This window comes from Falco cherrug, chromosome 12 (genome assembly GCF_023634085.1).
Source record: "Falco cherrug isolate bFalChe1 chromosome 12, bFalChe1.pri, whole genome shotgun sequence".
Taxonomy (NCBI): Eukaryota; Metazoa; Chordata; class Aves; order Falconiformes; family Falconidae; genus Falco; species Falco cherrug.
The window spans coordinates 23,336,941-23,357,026 of NC_073708.1; the positions used below are offsets into that span (position 1 = coordinate 23,336,941).

The following is a 20,086-nucleotide window of genomic DNA, read 5'->3' on the forward strand; positions in this document are numbered from 1 at the left end:
ATGTTCTGCACTGATGACTTTATTGGCAGAAATAATTTAATGATGTCTGTTGTGATATAATCATTCTGGTGGAATTTTGCCATGGATCATAACTTTATAGGGTTCACTTAATTGATAGCATGTGAGAACCTTGGGTGACTTGAAGCACTTGAGGCAACAATTAATTTTCTATTTTCTCTCTCTCTCTCTCTGCCCGCTCCACCCCCCCCACCCCCCCCACCCCCCCCATCTTTACTCAAAATCTGTTCCTGGCTGTGTTAGTTGGTGTCATTTAAACTAATGACCTGGAGAACTAACCTTTTCTACAAATGTAGATCTGCATTAAAACTTCTGATAGTAATGTGTTGATTTGCCTTTGCATCTTTAATTTTTTCAGGTATTACTACTTTTTAGCATCCTCTACCCTGTAGATGCCCAGGGCATGTTATTCAAGTATAATTCATTCTGTTGTGGTTACAGCAATGTAATGATTCTGTTCACTGGTTCTCTTTGAGTTCCTGGAAATGGTAATGAAACCAGATTTGTTCACTCTGGAAAGAAAAAATCTGTCAGAAGCGCTTGAAAAGTGTTTTCTGTGTGAACTGTATGCATGCCTGATGCATGCCTTGCTGTAGCGTTAGGGAGGCTGGTATGGCCAGGAATCTCACCTGGAAGGGGATGGCCAGTTTTAAAGATACTGTACAGATGCTTCATGGAGATGACTGGTTCTGACCAGAAGTCTTGTTGCTCTGAGCTTGTCAGGAGAGTATCAAGAAGGAAGATGCTTCCTTTCTGTTGCCTGTGCTTAGGCTAACTCTTCTTTAGGAAGTCTTTTAAAAAGCAGGATGGTGTCCGGGTGGGGGTTGTTAATGAAATACAGGATGAATATAAAGCTGGGGACTTCTGTAGGCAACATAGTTTGTTAATTATGAATTAGTCAAAACAAGACCTAAGGCTCCTTAGGACCAGATTGGTGAAAAAGATCTGTTGCAAGAGGAGTTCATCTTTTAGTTATGCTTGTACCAACCATAAGGTCACTACCAAGATGAGAATATCAAAACAAAATGTGCACAAAGTACAGAAACTTGCCGGTTGCATCAGTTTCTCGCAGGTAGGGACTTCCCAAGCAACAGAGCCACGTACTGTTTTAAAACCTTTGAGAAAAAAAATCCAACATTTACTGGTTGTGTAGAGAAAAGCACTTACACAAAAAATATGATATGATTTGCAGGTCTTAATTCTTGGAAAGGCCAGTAGTTCCTGAACAACTTAAGGCCATCAATCACATTAGCGACTCAGCCAATGGATTGCTGGGTGCCACCATATGCCAAGATTTGCAGTCACTTTCTAACATCTGTGCTTGGCAAAGGGTTGCATGCTTTTATTATTATTAAATATAAATATTGTAGTAGTTCTTTGAGACTGGCCAGGTTCTAGAAATGAGAGTTTCTACAACTGCAAATTCTGAATCATTCTGTAACCAGAATCTATGTTTGTATTGAATTACATGAGATTTCTGTAGGAGGATCAGCATATGATCATGGAGTTAATTATAGCCTGTATCTTACTGCGTATTTAGTGGGCCCAGGTGAAGGTTGTGTGGTCATTCTTCATTCTGTCACTTAACTACTCTGTGAATGCTTGGTTTAGTCACCTTAACAATTACTTTGAGTATGCCTTGGCACGTTACAAGTGTAGATTCACTTGTCTTGGCATGTGAAAAGCTCCTTTTTTGTAATAATCCCTGTGATTTGGCGGCTGTTCCCTTGTGTTGTTGCCCTCATGCTTCTATACCAGCTTTCTTTACTCTGCTGGCATGCCACTTGGTGAGATGGAAGCTAGTGACTGCTGCTTCTGTCCTCGTTTCAAACTTACCTTTCAAAAGCTGTTTTCAAAGGTGCTTCAGCAGTTAGATTGGTGATTTGATGCTTCTAAACAACAGCCAGAAAAAAGTTCCCTTTGGCTGATGGTGGATCTTTTCACCTGCTGCTACAGTCAGCTCAAAACCTTGGATGTTAAAATCTAGATGATGAATGATGGAGGAAGCGTCTCAGAGCTTGACTATGACTGGGGAAGAACCACTCTCTCAGAGCTTTGCAAATGTTCAAGATGTGCTTGAGCTTACTAGAATCATTCTTCACTTAAACAAAAAGATAAGTGGATATTACAATGTGTTAACTTGAGAGAGAAAGTAATTTTTTTTTAAAGGTAGAAACAGGCAAAAGAAATCGCTACCCCTCTCAGTTAGAAAAATTACTATGAGATCAGTATGGTTGATCACAATAACTAATACTAACATAGTTAATATACTGTATTTATACAATATATGGTGTGTATTTTGTATTGTGTACTTTGGGAATTTTTAGGCTGTACTTAATTGAAAGGAGGAATATTTTTTCCAGTGGGCTCTGTGCTTTGCTAGACATTTTGTGATGCTGTATGTTTACATGTTTTTCCAATATTACAGAGTAGATTTGGGAGGTGCAACAAAGATTTTTTTGAATATTCATGGTAATTTCAAACTCCGCTTTAGAAAGAGATTGAGTTGGGGAGGTGGGGGGTGGAGCCAGAAATAACAATCTTCACCCTGCAAACTCAAATGAAACTTGATCTAGATTTTGAAAAGACCGTAAAAATGGAGGGAGTTTGGGCTAGGGAAACACACAGATTGGGTTACTTGTGTTTGTTGAAATGTCTTTACTTCAGAGCTTTAATAATGAAGAATTGAAATGGAACCCCTTCCCCTTATTTTGTTTCTAGGGTGGGAGGTTGCTTTGAAAGTGTTTGTGTCTGTGTGGTACTTCACCATTAAGCATTGTAAAAACAAGCAATAAATGTGTTGGAATGCTGGACTTTCCCTGTGCCTGCTGCTGTGGCATTTCTTTTTGTCCCGTTTTCCTTCCCATTTGTCGTCTTGTATTTCTGTGGTCCTGAGGCGGGTAAAAAGAAGTGAGAAGTCCCAATGATCTCCCATCTTGCCTAGGCAGGGGTAAGAATGTGTCTTGTGGGCTAAATGGAGGGATCCTGACGATCACAATCAAGAGCATCCTGATGCTTTTTCTGAAAGATTATTTCAAGGCTTAGCATACTTTACAACATTGGTATTTTCCTGGCAGTCGGTTATTTATTTCTCTTTCATTTCAGATTTTTTTTTTTTTTACTTTTAATTCATGTCCTTCTACCTAATCTCTTCAAATCTATACTAATTGTCTGAGCACTTCAAATATTTAAGAAAATGAACCCTAGCTATTCACAACAATTCAGTTACTGGGCTATTTGTTGTTCATCCATCAAACCTCCCACAGTTGGGTGGGATGTAACTGCCATCCCGGTTTTTTTTGTTTGTTTTGCTCTTCTTAGTTCATTTCAGTTTTTCTCAATTTTGAACCTTTGGAATTGTCATAAGGATTCCTCATGTGAGTCTCCGTTATCTAACTTGGGGGATTCCTGTGTTAGACACAGCCTCAATTGATGAAGAAGATAAAGATTTTAGAACTCAGAATTACTAGCTACTTAGATAGAACTGATTTGTTACTTGATTTGTTAAGTACAAACAAAGTCAAAAACTTATGTTTGGTACTTCTAAAAGGGCCAGTTTCCTGAAGCTGGAAGTAATTATGAGCCAAACCATGTGGGAAAAGAATGTAAAACAAAAAATATGAATGGCTGGGCATTGTTTAGAGCAGTTTTATACTGTCTGCCCCAAGTTCAGTTTCACAAGAAAGAAATGTTAATGGAAAAACAGTTTTACTGAGAGTATAACGCAAAATAGTAATAATGTATTTATAGAAGATGTAGAAGTGTGCAGTAAATACATCAAGTTTTGTTCAGTTTGGATGAGGGGAAAAAGTGTTTTCCTTAACAACAAAAATTCAAGCAATCGATACCTAAGTTTGTGGTTTAGAACGGGTACGTCTGGACAACATTCTTGCAGGAATTTCTAAAGAATTTCTGAGGACTTTTTGGACTGTTAGGGATTATTAATAAATCTTCAAACACTAGGGGATCTCCATATTCTTGGCAGAAAGTTGATGTACAAATATTTTAAAAGCAAAAAGGAATGACTCATAAGCATTTCAACCCGTTTTTGATTCGGAGTACAATACATAATGGTGAATATGAGTTTCCACAAAAAAAAAACAACAAAAAAACCCATACAGTTCCAATTAGTGTAAATATTGAATAGGAAACACTTTTTGTTAGGTGGACTTGTTCACATGGATGGTCCATGAAGGTGCCTGGTATGCGTGAAATTGATCTCTTCCTTGGTATGTTCCTCTCAGGACTGGGTTTGCACATCTTGTGTTCTTTTAACCAGACAGATTAGTTGTATAAAAACTGAGAACTCTATGAAGAAAAGGTTCAGTAAGGTGGAACGCTTACTTTACTTGTAGTTCTTCACCCCAGTAGCATTAACCTAATTAAATATGTATTTGTTTTCCTGGGGTGGATGTGGTTACAACTACTTAACTTTACAAGTCTCTATTAACTGTTGTTTGAGCAAAAATTTTTACAGTGGTTTCATTCACAGAAGGCTAAATTTACTTTAGTTAGTAAAACCCAATTCAGGGTTTATCTATAAACTCATAAATGACATGAGGCTTTCCTGTTGCTTTATCCTCTTGGGAGAAGAGCATATAAAAACCCACACTTCATGTTCTTCCTTCAGAAAACTGTTCAAAAGCTCAGAGATAAGTTACTTTAGTTTTGGCCAGCTTCTGCAATGGTAAGCTTGTTGGTTACTGAATATCCTCCTACAAAGACCTTCTTGATCTCTGAATAACTTACGAAAATTGAATGGATTGGGCTATCTAAGTATTGATCATTCCCAAAACTTCAGCTAAACACATTAGAAATACTGCATTAAGACCATTAAAGGAATTAGTCTCATTCTAATTCTAAGTGATAATCCAGTTTACTGCAAGGGCTAAACATTCTGTGGGATCATGGGTTTTGATACAGATTTATGTTAAAACATAGATGTTTATCATTGTTCACTATGACCAATATCAAGGATACAAAGTGCTAGCACACATTGTGGAAACAGGTGATTTGTTGCTGCCTGTCCTGAATGAAAGCATTTGTGAGCTTATCATGAAACTGATGGAAGTGTTGCCTCTGTTTGAAATCCCAAAGGCATGTATGTCATCACACAGCATCAACTCTTCGGCACCTTCCTGGCTTGACATAGATCCCTCTTGCAGGCCAGTGCTGTTCCACCTCCAAAGAGAAATCTACTTTCCTTTTGTTTTCCCTTGGAAGTGTTTTAGGGAATCCTCATCTGATGGCTGAATGGAAATCAAGTGTATTCCAGCAAAGGAACGTTATAGTGTTTATCAAGCCTGCCTCTGAAGCACGTCACTTGCTCTGAAGAACACTTTTCTATGGTATCTAGACACAGCTTAGTTGTCAGCTCCTAATTTATACTTTTTTGATTGTAGCTGGTTGTGAGGAGGTTTTTTGTAAATGGCGTGCATGGGAGGAGACAACTTACTTTAGTCAGTCTGCCTCTAAATTTGTCTTCTGCATTGCTGTAACGTGACCAGAGACATCAAAGTTTTTCTGTCTCTATGTGCTAAGAATGCCGTACATAAATTTTAAGAATATGTAGTAGGTCATCAAGGCAGAGTATATGTGTTTGTTCCACCAAAGACTTTTTGCACGCTGGGGAAGGGCATTAAAACCAAGACATACTTTTAACAGCTGTGATTATAATCTGTTAGGTAAGAAAACAATATTTCATTTATGCTGAAAGACAGCAGGAAGCCTTTTTGCTGTGCTTGAGAAGAATTGCCTAGCAGAAGGGAGGATGGTGGTCTGCCCAGTAGTGACATGCTGTGAAACCATGATGCTTAGCTTTCTACAGAGATGGTAGGCTGGAGAAACTCTTAGGTGAGAGAGACTGAAGGAACCCTGTTAAATATAATCCAGAGGTGTATCTTATTTCAGTTGTTCCATTCCCAATCTTATGACTGCAAACCTGACAGTAAGTCTTGCTTAGTAAAAATCTGTCTCGCTCTCTCTTTTTTTAAAAATTATTTGTACTGTTTAAAATTGTCCTAGGACTGAAGGACAGGTTAAGCTTTGATTAGGCTAATAAATTTAGAATATGTTTTTTTTCCTTGAGGAAGCATGACATTGCTGCTAGCATCCTTGGCAAATCTGTACTGGAGAAGTACTCTGCAGGACCCCAGACCTGACAAGGGCTGGTGAGGGAGCTGGTGGTGTGTGGTGCCCATTGCAATGAACACAACACGATGAAGGCTACTTTGCAGGAGGAAGGTTACTTACAGCTGTGTCGTCTGTGCCATGCCAGGGAGGAAGTCATGTAGCAGTTGTTGCTGTAAGATGTTTTTGAGGCTATGGATGTTTGAATTGTGAGGCTCAGATAAGGTTTTCTCTAGCTGTTTTTGAGAAAACCAAACAGTTAAATTAACTTCTATGAGATACTTTGTACTCTTACATTACACAAAAGCCCCTGTGATTCTTTCTCAGCTCACAGCAGAAATGAAAACAGGCAGAAATGCTACTCCTGACACTAGCTGCAGCCCCAAGTCCTGCTCTCAGCAATGACAGTCATGACTACAAAGGGAGGGATGGAAAACTGACAGACCACGTATGTGCTGTTTCTTCCTTGTCTGCCTTGCAATCTGTTCCAGCTCGTTAAAGAAGGATAAACTGAAAAGCCAACAAAAAAAAAAAAAAAAAGTTTTTGATTTGCATATTGAATGTGTTTGGATACTTCTGTTTGATTTCAGACCTTTAAATTCCTACTTAGAAATATCTTCCCCCTGGTTCTTGAAAGGGTTTAATCTTAAAGACCTGAAAAATGTGAGCAGTGTCCTATACAGCAGCAAAACTTCATCCTCTTCTAGTCGTGCTTTCTTACATCACTGAAGGAAAAATCCCCAACAGGGGTTGTGTCATTCGACTGTTTGTTTGTGACTCAGATGTGTACAGGAATCAAAGCTGCATTTTAACATCGTGAAACTTGGGCTCAGGTGATCTTGTGAAGTGTTGCTCTTTTGATGAATTAGCAAGGAGGAAAGGAGAGGATTTGTCCTGTTGAAAAGTGAAACTTATTTCAGTGCTCAGCCTTGGAGCTCTCCGTTAGCCTGTGCACCAGACATCTTAGAATACCACTTCTTTCTCTCTCTCTCGTTTGGAGAGCCATGAATAACTTTCTGATGTTCAGTGAAGTTAAGGGTGATACCAGATGGACGAAGGTCTGATTAATTGGGCTGCTCACAGTTCTTCGAGGCAAACTTTATTCTGTTCTCTGACTCACTGCGGTTACATATGGCAGTTTGGATGTTGGTTGGATGGTCTTTTCAGACAAGCAGCTGCTCTTTGAAGGGTGGGGGAGGGGGGGGAAAGAGGTTACCTTAGCAGAAGAGCATTCACTAGACCAATGTGTGGAGTACACAGGGAAGTTTTTTGGTCTGGGTCACTCTGCAGATGTTCTTACTGCTAAGAGTTCTGACTATTCTTCATTATTTGTCCTAAAGCAGTTTGAATTTTTGGTAGTTTCATAGGGGCATGCTCAGTTAGGGTACCCACAAGGGTTCCTCCAGGTCAGCATTATGGTCTCTATTTACAGCAAAGTTTCTGGAGGAAACATTTTCTTCCCGATATGTAGCCTTCCTCTTCTTACAACTTCAGTGTGTTACTTATTAGAATAATTGATTTCTGTTTGAATTCATGACATCTATCTATAATACAGGTCAGCAGACAGCTTTTTTTTGAACTGCTGCTTCAGAGGAGTAAGAAAAATTCAGAGCCTTGTGACTACCTATAGCATTTTGTAAAACTACTGTTAAACCGTACTGCCTGATTGTGAGGTCACCTCTGCGTACAATCTAAAGCAAGTTATGCACTGGGCAGTGGGTTTTTTCCCTCAATTTCAGTCCAGCCCAGGAAAAAAGAAAAAAATCTAAAAGGCCTTGCTATATCCAGCGTCTTTTTTTTCTTTAGTTAAGAGGATTTGATTTGTTGTTCCCTCCCTGGCTGTCCATATTTTCCAATGAAAAGTTTAAAGGGCAACCTTCATCACCCTCACCCCTGCAAAATTATAGAGGAAACTGGAAAGGGAGGGTCTTGTGAACTGTTCTTGTTAAAGATTGGCTGTCAGGTACCTGAGAGAATTTTTTCCAAGTGGGATTTAATCCCCTGAGGTTTGGTCGCTGCCAGTTGCATGTGCAATAGATCTGCCGCTACTACAACAGAAAGGGTTGGGCTTCCTTTGCAGAGAAAATAAAAATGGCCAGACCAAAGGCTCACCGGCCCCAGTATCTTTTCTCAAAGTGCTCCCTGGAATTGTTTAGTGAAGGAGAAAAATATACCAGTGTGAAGCAATCCTTGCTCCAGTGTCTTCCGTGGAGAGGAAGCTTTGGTATTCCCAAGTCTGGGAGACTGTTGGACCTCTTAATGGCTTTTGAGCCCATCTATACATCTGGCTTATATAACATACCAACTTTAAAGATTTCTTCTTTAAAGAAATCTACTGATTAACTGCATATTATATGAAAGAAGTGCTTCCTTCTGTCAGTGTTTTACTGTCTTTAGGACATTTAGGATAATTTTGGTTGACGTTCCAATGATAGGGGAAATAGTGAATAATAAATCACTGTTGTTCTGCTGTGCCAGTGTGCTGTCACACCTAGCTAAACAATGTGAATTTCTCTGAAATTAATTGTTCCATAGCCTGGCTGTGTTCTGCAATGAAATTACCTATGTTTTTCAGAAGGAAGATTTGGTCATTAAAACCTTAGTGTAACTGATTTTCTCGTTTGGCTTTTAAAACTGCAAAGTGCTGGATTTGGACATTCAAATCTAGTAAACTGTGGTATCCACAGATGTAAAACTGTTACTTCAGCTATGATGCTCAGGAATTCTTAGTTGATCTTTTTTTTTCCCCACAGCTTAGGCTTTGGGGGAGTATCTTTGGTTTTAGATGTACCGATTCCTACTAGTCTGAGCAGAGGATTCCTGGGTTCTAATTGCATTGAATTATTTATTCTCATCTCTTTAGCAACTTGCTTGTCTCTTCTGGACCTACACTACTGGATTCATTACACTACAAATAGAAAAACGTTGCTCCTGATCTGAAGAAAGTGTTGCCCATTTGTAGATGTAACAGATAAGGGTTGATGAAGACTTAAGGGTTACAGCAACAAAACTACATCTTTTCGATTTATCTTCTTGCTTTTCTTTGTTTGGCCAAAAATGGATGAGATAGGTAAGCATTTTATTTCACATTAGACTTTTAATTTGCTCACTTTTTATGGCCCTTGTGCTAAAAGTGAGTTTTGAGAGCTATTTAAGTAGAAAATCGCAGCATTTAATTTTTTCCAAGTTTTGAGAATTACAGGTTCTAATATTAGGGAGCATTATCATTTCTGACTTTGAAGAAATAGAGTTTATTTAGACATTCTTTAGACAGTTCAGTTTGTTCAGAACGCAGCTCGGATAGGAATCCCAATTGATTGCTGAGAGAGGTTTTTATTGACAACAAAGTTGAGTCCTAACATGTCCCATCTTCAAAAAAGCGTCTGTCCTCCATTAGGTCATCCTTGTCTCTTATCTGTAAAACCAGAATGTTGATACTTACTACTGAGGATGGAAACCAGTAATTTTGGGTCTATGGAAACTAGAATAGATAAAAGTCCAATAATACGTATTCAGGAATTATGTTGACTATCAGCAAGTTACTTCCTCATTCAGTTACAAGTTTCTTTGTCCAAAGATTAGTAAATAATCGAAAACTGCAGGAGCAGTCATCTTCACTTTTTTTATTTATTTTCTTTCTTTCTTTGGTAAACAGCTGCCTTCTGGGAAAATAAAATTTCTGTATCTCATGCTTTTTGTTTAGTCTAACAATTGGGATTTCAGCCAGTTGTTTTCTCCTTTCCTTGTTTCTTCAAGAACACAAACCCTCAAATGGACTGTTTTCTTTGTTCCTTATTTGTGTCTATTTGAACACAATTCTGCTTTTCCTCTGTGCTACTAGTCTTAAAGATAAGTTGTAGCAGAAACAGAAATTTTTTAAAAAGGGGAAAGTTTATAAAAACGAAAGGAGATCAGGAGATATTACTCAATTTTTGGAGGAGTATGCAGCATTAGGTCACATAGAAAATGTGCCATGGACTTTTCTTGGATTTTTTAATCTGCATCCTTTGAATCTGGTTTTATAAAGTCAGCATTCAAACAAAAACTTTCTAGCTTGAAAACTTCCAATTCGTTTGTCCACAAGGATCCCAACACTTTTTAGAAGTTGATAAAAGGTTATTGGATTCTGTGAACTGTAAGAAGTGGTGCAATGATACAGTCCTTTCTGATAGAGAAATCACTTACAGCTGTGTTTCTGTATTTAGCATTGCTGAGACTAACCTGAAATTCCTTATTCTACCTAGTGATCTAATTCCTAGTATGTCAAAGGGCAGGAATGGAGTTTAGTAAGGAAGTAGGATCCTTGTGCCGCCTTTGAGGATGGAAACCTCTTTGGTGTGTGTGTGCAAAGATGACATTTCACACGGGATGAATGGCATTGCCAGCGTTCGTGGTCTTCAGCCGGCAGCACCCCCTCCTAGCGTGCATTTCCCAAAGGGCAGCATTGACTTTGCATCGTGTCTTCATTCAGGGCTGTGGAGGTGGGTCATGGGTTTTAGTGGGATGGCTTTTAAACTTTGTTTTCCTGGGCTAGTTCAGTGTAACCTAATCTTCTTCAGCTGGTGTTCTTGAGTAGTCCAAATAAATAAATAAAAGTATGTGTTGATTATCTTTGCAGTTAAGAAATTAATTTCACGAGAAGCCACAATTCTTAGTGGAGAAGCAGAACAGGACATTTCTTCTAGTGTGCATCACATCTTTTCAGAAAAAGGGATTTGGGCCATCTTTCCTCGTATTTGGTCATACAGCCTCCTTGAAGAATTTGCTTACATACTGAAGTAACTTTTGAAAATATTTACATCTGTTTAGCTGGCAATACTGTGATAGATGCATTTCCTGTCTCTTTCAGTGTAAGCATTCTGCTTTTCCTCTTCTTTCTATCTCCTCATTCCTTTCTTTTGTTTGTTTAGTTTTTCCTCAGCTGGAACTAGAAAAATAGCAAGTATCACATGATCAGGCTGTGCAATTCTTTGAACCAAAGTTTGGAAACTTCTAACGGAGCTGTAATCAGAGTTCCTTAAACTTCTGTTTCAGTTTTCCTAACCTGTGCTGCCCTCCTGTTGAACATGGAGTTCCAGCCATGTACCAAGAGAAGGGTTCATCAGCTCATCTTGTTTCCATAGTGTCTTGCACTCAAGGAGATTCCGCCTGTCAAAATGACATGATGATCATGACTCTACTTATAAAAATCAGATGTGAAAATACTTTTTTCTTTTTTTCTTCTTTAAGCCCCTTGCTGTTACCGGTGTATGGGAATTGACTACAATATAGGTGAAGGCTGCTGTTGTTAATGACCTGTGGTGTTAATGACTTTTCTTTCTCTGACTGAATAGCAGTAACTGAAGGAGAGTAAAAAAGCTGCATCCCCAGACCTGCTAAAGGTGTTCTCCCATGTTTTTAAGTGAATTGGTAGTTGGTGTGAGGCTGACAGTCTTTAATGAAGGGGAGAGTTGATGTGACACTTACTTTCCCATCCATCTCTTTAACAGAAGTCCTTGCCAGTTAGGAAGGGAAAGCTGGTTTATGGTTCTGTTTCAGGGTGTTTTTTCCCCCCTCAAATGGGATTTGTTGCTTTACAAGTTTATGAGATACTATGAAAAAAGCATATTGAGGACTGGAAGCTGTCTATTTATTAGGCTACAACTAATGTATAAAACAAATACCTTCAAAGATCTGTGACCCTTTGATATTAATTAAAATATAAACCAATGCACTTCCTAGCCACTCTGGTTTTGTCTTCTTCAGTGTCTTGTTTGGTGCAGTCCTGGAATTTTGAAGCAAATCCCATAATTGTTTCTTACTGTATGCTGATTGAAATGTAGCCCTGGGCTTATTTGGGGGAAACCAAACTGAAAGCTTGTTGCATTTCATAGACTCCTGGAATAAATATTTGATTTGGACATAAGAGTCCAAACTAAGACTTGTCTTTTTGGCCAGTGCTGTGCCTTGTATGTATGTGGTGGATACATCTGGCCTAGGGAATCTGACAGGAGTCCAGTCTAAAATAAAATGCCCTGAATCTCATATGATGTCGATACGGGGTCTCAGTATTAACCGCTTTGATTTAGCAATCTGCTCTTTTTTTGTGTGTGCCAAATTACTTGCTAATAGTATTTCATTAGTACTTCATAATAACCACTGTGTTTTATGTGCCTTTCATTTCATGTTCTCATCACATTTCCTATTCATTCTTTAGCTATCATGACATACACTTTGTAGAGCTGCTGTATGGGTATAAGACTCAGGTTATTTTGGACCAAAGAGAAAGAAACCCCAAGGTGAAGGGTCAACCTAGAGAGCACATTACCAAAGAACTCCTTTTTCTTGTTTCAGAAATATTACATGTATTTTATGTGCAAGAGTAACAGCAAGAGAAATCAGTCCTCAAATAAGACAATTCAAGATGATTAAGTTTTTCAATTTTTACAATCCACAATTTAAATTCCATGTGGAGGTCAAAGTGGCAAAATCTGTCTCTTTAAGTAGGTTTTGTAATATTCAATTACATGAGCTTAGTTATGGTCAATTTTTTTTAGTAGTCCAAACACTTGAGTTTGTATTACTAATTTTTTTAAATGGATTTAGATTCCAGTCCTATGAGGATGACATGCTGTCCCTGATTAAGACATGATGAAGGAATTAACCATGATGACATTTTCATATTTGAGATTAAAGAAGGCACACATCTGCCAAATAGAAGCAGAAAGAAAAATCTTGTTACTTTTCCTAAACCTCTGAAAGCAGCTGGATTTTTAACTTACCTAAATTGTGAAATTTTGTTGACTGATGTCCACATAACTGTAGAGAAGCACAGAAAGTCTTAAGAATTCTTAAGAATTCAGGTTGTGTGCTAGTCTTTCAGGAGAAAATTCAGGAAAAAAAACAACCAAGAATGCGTTTTCTTTTTAGTGGAATAATAGAATTACTTCCCTCTGACTTCACCCTCATGCAGGCACTTGTTTAAAAATTGCAGATGTTTACAGTTATGACTCTTCAATTGTTTTCCTCATTTATTCTGAATAAATTTATTATCTTACTGTTTTTTCTCCTGCACAAAATTTGAGCAGAATTAAAGGGTCTGCAGTGTCACCTAATTCTGTACTTTCTGCCGTCTCGACAAGCTCTTTACCTACCTCAACCCAACTGATTTTTTCACTGTAACAAGGAGCATGAGGATCAGGAGCTGGAGTAACGTGGTTGGACCTGGAAGATGCAGAGGGGATTTGCACCTTTGTGATATAACAGTCATGATAGCCCTGGCTGGCTTACCACAACAGCTTTCTGTGGGATCAGGATAGCCTTGGTTTCCAGGCACAGAAATGGAGCTGATGAGATGAAGCTATTTACTAGTAGAGCATTAAGAGAGTAATATTGTTTGGTTTGGTGCATAGTTCTTGACCCATCTCTTGTAAGCAGCATTCAGGACTATAAAATGAGAATTAAACATAAGCTCTGTTTTGGTAATTTGTCAGGCAGCCTCTGCAGAAGGTACTTCCAGTAATACTGCTGCTTCCATTTGGAAGTAAGAAACATAATCAAAGCAGCAGCAATATATGCGTCACTGTAATAAGTACACTGTCATCAGATGTGAACGAGGTGCTTATTCATACACTTTTTTTGTTACAGAACTGTATACCTGCTAACAGCAGTGTGATTTTACAAAGCTGGATTTGTTTGAAAAATGTGTACTTCTACATGGGATACTTCATGCAGGATATTTTGCAGTCTGATTTATGGAAGAACAATCTCTGCGAGATCTGTGAATCTTGCAGGAAAAAAAAACACAAAGCAAATTTATGTTATCTAAAATGATGGTAGCTTGGATAGCTTCATGTGGTAGCAGAATGGTAGACAGCAAGGCTGTATTCAGCCTTACTCTAAATGTTTCCCTTCGAGTTACACCTAATGTAGGCTTATCGTTATGAGCATGCTGGCAGTGACAGCGTGTAATGTGTAATCTGAAGAAATCAAACAAACAAAATGGGTCCCTAAAAGGATTTAAAACATAGACTGCCCATTTCTAGTTTTCTGTAGCCTGCTGACTCAATATGTGGCTAGAAGAACGGAGATAAGCAAATGTTGAATGATGCGAGATGGCAGCTTCGGTTGGCTTACGAGAATTGTTCTGCCTCTGGCACTCTGGATCATGAACTTCATCACATCCAAGAAATGTTAACAACTCTGCCCCTCAGGCTTCAGCAGCTCTGACTATCTTTGTGGGTTTTGTGATTGACAGCTCCACCATCAGTATGCAGCTCAGATTGGCATTCTGTGCCACTCGCATGCATGAGGGCTTCAGCCTGCTATTCTTTTGCAGAAACACCATGATGGGCATCTGAGGGACATTTTAATTTGATAATGAAAGCGCCATTAAATCAGAAAAGAGAAAAATGCCTGTGTTTGTGGCACAAGATACTTTGTATGACCACTGAGGTCATTTGAGAAAGGCCTGCTGTTGAAATAGTTATACAAGTTTGCCAGCAATGACTCACTACCGTGGTGCCTGCAGATAAATTCCAGTTGCTTTCTACTTGTTTTTGAAGATTTTGGTATTAGGGGTTTCTGTATGTTGCTTAAACAATAAAAATCCAGCAACCCTTAAGTTTGCTTGATAGAAATTAAGATTTCCCACATTTCTTCATATCTGAAGTGCTGCAACAAGCTGTGATCTGTACACCCTGCTGTCCTTTTTGGCTATGTCAGAAGGTGATGTATTTTAACACCATTAAAACCTTCTGTTTTGTCAGCAACAGGCCGTTCCTTCCTGTGCCTATTTCTAAAGAGATTCTGACTGGAGTCAGAACAAAAGTCATTCAGTGCCACTCTTTGGCATTCAGAATTCTAGGTGTTCACATCTTGGATGCTTTCTCATCTCTGTCATTCAGAGATACATATTGTAATGCCACCTGTGGAAACTGAGCTCAGGGATGTGGGTTGTACTAGACAGTGTTATGTCTGTATCTGTCTCTCCATGTCTATATAATGTATTTTAGAGAAATCTAAACTTTGCTGTAAATAATTGACAATTTATATGTAAATAGCCAAATGTATTGTTGTGCCATCCTATAGATGAGGAATTGTGATAGTTTTGGTCAAAACGTGTAACATTTTACTATGCAGGAATTCCATGGCAGAATTAGAACTGGGTCAATGTTCTTAAGATTTTTTGGTTCTTTTCCTCCGCAAAAGTCTTAAGAAATTATATACTTATAGTAACTTTTTATTTTCTCCAGTTTATTTCCTCTTCTAGCTGTTGAAGGTTTAGATTTTTATTCAGAAAAAGGGATTTATTTTTTTTCTTTAAGAACTATAAATTTTTAGGAGGTTTTGTACTGTATACAGTTAATTGTGAAATGAACTCTCCATCTTTTGATCACCCACCTGCAAGGCTAGTGGTCTCTCAGGATGTGATGCCAGGACCAGTACAAGGACAGTTACTACCATTTCAGCATGGAGTTACTTTCATTCAGATACGTAATTTTGCCAGCCAGGGTTCTGTTTGCATCACTGCTCACAGTCCCTCCAGGACCTAGTCTTCAGCTCAGGGATCCACTTAGTCGAAACCCTCTGAATCCATGCTCGTTACATTTAGCAGTAGTTTACTACTTCAGTGTTATTGGTGATGTACATGTTGGTGATGCCTGGAAAAGAAAGCACGGTTGTGATAATAACGGGCTCTTGAAAATTATTTTTGTGGATCTACTATGCGGATTTGTACTCTCATCTTCATTTGACTCCCTACTGTTGACCTGTAGGGCAAAAACCTTTCTTTCATTACTTGCCTACTGCTAACAAAATGGTGTAGCAAATACAGTATTATTGATCAACTCTGCAGTAGTTAACACTTGCAACTTCCACTGAATGTTGAACATGTAACTGTAAATGCTTTTTTTTGGAAGCAATATTGATAATTCTCATTCTGTGACTGACAATAAAGTATCTAGTGTTACTCTGAAAGCACAAGTGAGTTAACCTGTGGAATGTTTTTGTGAAATGGATGAATGTAAAAATTTTGCAGGTGGTGAATAGGGGCATGAATTGCTTGGTTTTTCCAGGTCACTCGGTAGATCTATGGTAAAAGTATGTACTGGACTTAAGTATCTTTTCTTGAGTTGCTAATCTTGTTTCTATATGAAAACTAAGTGGAACACCCCCCCCCCCCCCCCCCCCCCCCCAAATATTCTAAATTTGGCCCCGAAATAACTATGCAAGCTGAATTAAGATACAGATCAACAGAACAGCAGCAATGTCATCTGTTCCAAATACTGAAAGCATGCATCCCCTGATGGTAGCCTGTCAGAATTGCTGCTCAGCAGTTTGTTTCAAATGCTTGAAAGGTATTTTCTAAATAATACTTTTCTATAATTTTAACTTTGATCATACTTTAGCATTATAGCCAAAACAAAGTGCTGTTTATGTTTTCTTCCTTTTGAAAGGTTGAAATCTTGATATTTTTCTTCCATGAGCTTTACCTTCCTAGGTATGAAAACCTTTCAGTAAAACTAGTGGTTTAGTGCTAATTCAGGTATCTTTAACTCTGCCCTTTGTTGGTTGTTCTCCTGTGATGCTGTATTGCAACAAATAGATACCTGTCTGTGTTGGCAATAATTCCTCACAGCTGTTTTTCATAAAAGCCATAAGGAAAAAAAAAGACTTGGATGATTGCAAAACCCAGTCCATAGCCAGGAGAGTCGTGACTCTCTGCTTATTTTTTTTCACAGGCCTCCAGAATTGGCATCAAAGTATGCAAATTTCTCTGAGGGAGTATGCAAGCCTGGTTATGCATCAGCGCTCATGACTCTCATCTTCCCAAAGTAAGTAATTCACCGGGTTTTTTTCCCCTCTTCCCCTGATGATTTCTCATCCCTCAAGGTGGGTGATCTGCAGATTGTTTTGAAAAATGTCATCGCTCTGTCGCTTGATCAGTTCAAAGGGAGACTGGTGTTGAAATTCTGGGCTTGAGTGGTCACTGGCAATGGCTTAATTGGTTTCAGTCTGACTAGGAGCTTGTTCAAAGGGTAGAGTGTTGTCTGTGTTGAATAATAAAACAAATTGTATTGTTAGTGCATGATACAGACGTGTGGCCAAGCTCACAGGTGGTACCAGATGATGCAGTCTTTAGGAAGTTCCAGTCATGAAGTAACAGCTAAGTTATCTGGAGTAGTAAACTGTGTGTGGGTTTTTTGGGTGTGTGGTTTGCTTTTTTTCAGGGTTTTTTTTTGTGGGGTTTTTTTGGTTTGGTGGTTGTTTTTTTTTTTTGTTTTTTTTTTTTTTTTTTTTTGAGAAAGCATCCTTGAGGTGCCAGGAGGCTTTGCAACAGTGTTTTCCAAAGAGTCTAAGACATGTTATTAACAAGTTATGCATCTTACTGTGTTGAGAAGTTACTGTTAGCTGAAGTGTTACTAGTTTCTTCAGAATTTTTTTCCCTCTGAAAGGGTGGAACGTTGCTGTACTATTTCATAGTTCTCGGAAATCAGGAATGTAATCATAACAGATCAACCAAAACTTACCTTTAAATTTGGCTAACGGCTTTCTCTAATGCACCATGCAGCTTCTGCATTTCAAGGAGTTTGTAGAATGGCTGGAAGACAGTTCAGAAGATAGATTGGCAAGAACTTTATACTGTTGAGGCTCAAGGATCTTAATTTGGTTTGTCAAATGGAAAATTTGAATGGTTATATCTGACCTTTGTACAAGCTTTAAATGCATGTGGAAAACATGCTCTAGTGCCGCGATCTCTTTGGCAAAAGAGGCTGTGGACTTCTTAACGTAACTAGTACTTTTCTAAAGATATATTTTATTTCTTTTAAGGAGGGAGTTTCTATGACTTGCACATATAGAGGTTAGGGTGGGTGACCATGGCCTTCAGGTGGTATATCTCTTTGTTTTTATTGGTAAACGTGGTATCTGCAAACTTGAAAAATTGAAAACAAAGATCTGACATTGCCTTGTAACCAGCAGATACTACAGCCAGGCCTTTCAAACAAAATGCTAGGCATTGAGACTATGTTCTCCATCACCAGTGTAGAACAAACAATTATCAATATTATCTTCTGTGTGAGTTTTGGAACTCTGGTTAGAACATAAATACTAGAACTGAAGGTAGATACCTTACCATCCTCTTTTAAGAACTTTGAATACTTTTAATTCTGTGTCTGTGTACCTATTAAATGTAAATAGTACAGAAGAGGGATACAAGGTAATTTAACTGTGGTAAGATGTCTGCAGCTAAAGCCTTCCTTTCTTTATACAGCTGAAACAAAACTGCCTTTTCCAAGGCATGGCTGTTGTTACATATTGATTCTACAGAGATAAATTATATACACTGAAGAAGGAAGACTGTTTAGTAGTTAGCAAGGCCAGAAATGTACCATTAATGGTCCCTTGTGCAGATTTGTTTCATGACACAGGACACACTTTCTTCCAGTAAAGTCATCATGGATCACAGACTAGTTAGCTTGATTTAAAGATTTAAATTTATGGAGAATCTGGTAATAATGTGCTACATTATTGCTGTGGATAAACTTATTATTGAAAAAATATTAATCTTAATTTCTATAAGACTTTGGCTTCAAGAAGGAAGTTTCTGCCTGCTAGAATCCAAAGTATTATTTATTCTCTGCTTCAGTAGCTACTTACAGATTGCTGTTCAGTCACCTCCTCCTTGTAGCTGACAGCAGTGAACTAATGCCATGCAGAGAGGTAGTAACTTGTCTCTAGCTAGGTGGTTGTTGTCTTGATCATACATTGAAAAATCATATTGATAGTTCTAAAGATAGCCTCTTGCTGGAGATTTATGTTCAGTTACTTCTCTAACATGAACCCTAAACCTTACTAAGGCAAACATTATTTTTCCAGGATGTCCTTTAGTTCTTTATTAGTTAAATTCAGTGTCTGACATTTCATTATTTTACCTAGGATTGGTGTAAGGATGGCTGACCAGTAGTTCTGCAAAGAATTCCATGCTACACTTAAGATTCTTTCTCTTCTGAAACCTCTCTCATACTCAAACTATGCAAAGTTAGTATTACCAAGCCAGGTATCATAATTTAATATATTTAGAACTCTTAAAGCGAAATTAGGTTGCCTGTTGATTTAAGAATTTGAGCTGTATGATTTCTTTTATTATAGCTTTTGTTTTCAGTTGTTTGTGTCATTAGGAAAACATAATCTCTGTGGCTGACGTTTTTCAGGCTTGGTCTTCACCATAAAATGTGTGGGTTTGTTGGGTTTTTTATTATTATTTGGATAAAGTTGGTTTGGCTGTTTTCAAGCATGAATAAAATGGATAAATGTTTTTCTATTCTAAAGGTTCCTGACTTTTTACTGCAATTTTAAATGTAAATAGGCAAAATATGATGGAAATAGTTGGGATAGAATAAATATTTTTCAGAGGATGTAACTCTTCTTGATAAGTGCTGCTTTAATGGTGAAAATGTGAGTTCAGACTTCACCAAGCATAAGCAAGTGCTGGATGGATTAAAGAACAATGCCCTGAGAAATCTCAAAATGTGGTTGCTGGTAAGGAAAGACTAAATTTTTTTTTTTTTCATTGTTATGAGGTCTTCAGTTGATCAGTTCTCATTCCAGCAGTGCTCGGTGCCTTCATTAATAAACCTAGCTGGAAAAAAAATCCTAGATCAAGTCTGCAGATGATACACTTATTAGAGAGTACTAAATAAAGGTTTGATTACTTTTAGAGAACAGTCTGGATTGCCTGATTTAAATGGCCACAGTCCAACAAAATATATGTTAATACATCCAATATGAAATAAGACATCTGGGAGGAACAAATGCAGATTATATCTTCAAGATAGAAAACCTTTGTCTTGGAAACAGATGCAGAGAAAGCTTCGTGTAATCTCAACAAATATCATAGCTGAAATCCTATTTCAGGTTCATATGTACACACATAAGTTGAGAAATTTTGTGAGTGGCA

At 38.1% G+C, this 20,086-nt stretch overlaps 1 protein-coding gene across 6 annotated transcripts in view; it reads left to right on the forward strand.

The window, feature by feature from the left end:
- The window catches only part of ST3GAL3 (ST3 beta-galactoside alpha-2,3-sialyltransferase 3), a 184,189-nt gene that overhangs the window by 51,213 nt on the left and 112,890 nt on the right, over nt 1–20,086 (forward strand). For all 6 annotated transcript variants that reach the window (XM_055724698.1, XM_055724700.1, XM_055724703.1 and 3 more), the window contains one exon: nt 16,869–16,961. In XM_055724698.1, coding sequence (XP_055580673.1) covers nt 16,869–16,961 — 93 coding nt within the window. The remainder of the gene's footprint in view (nt 1–16,868; nt 16,962–20,086) is intronic.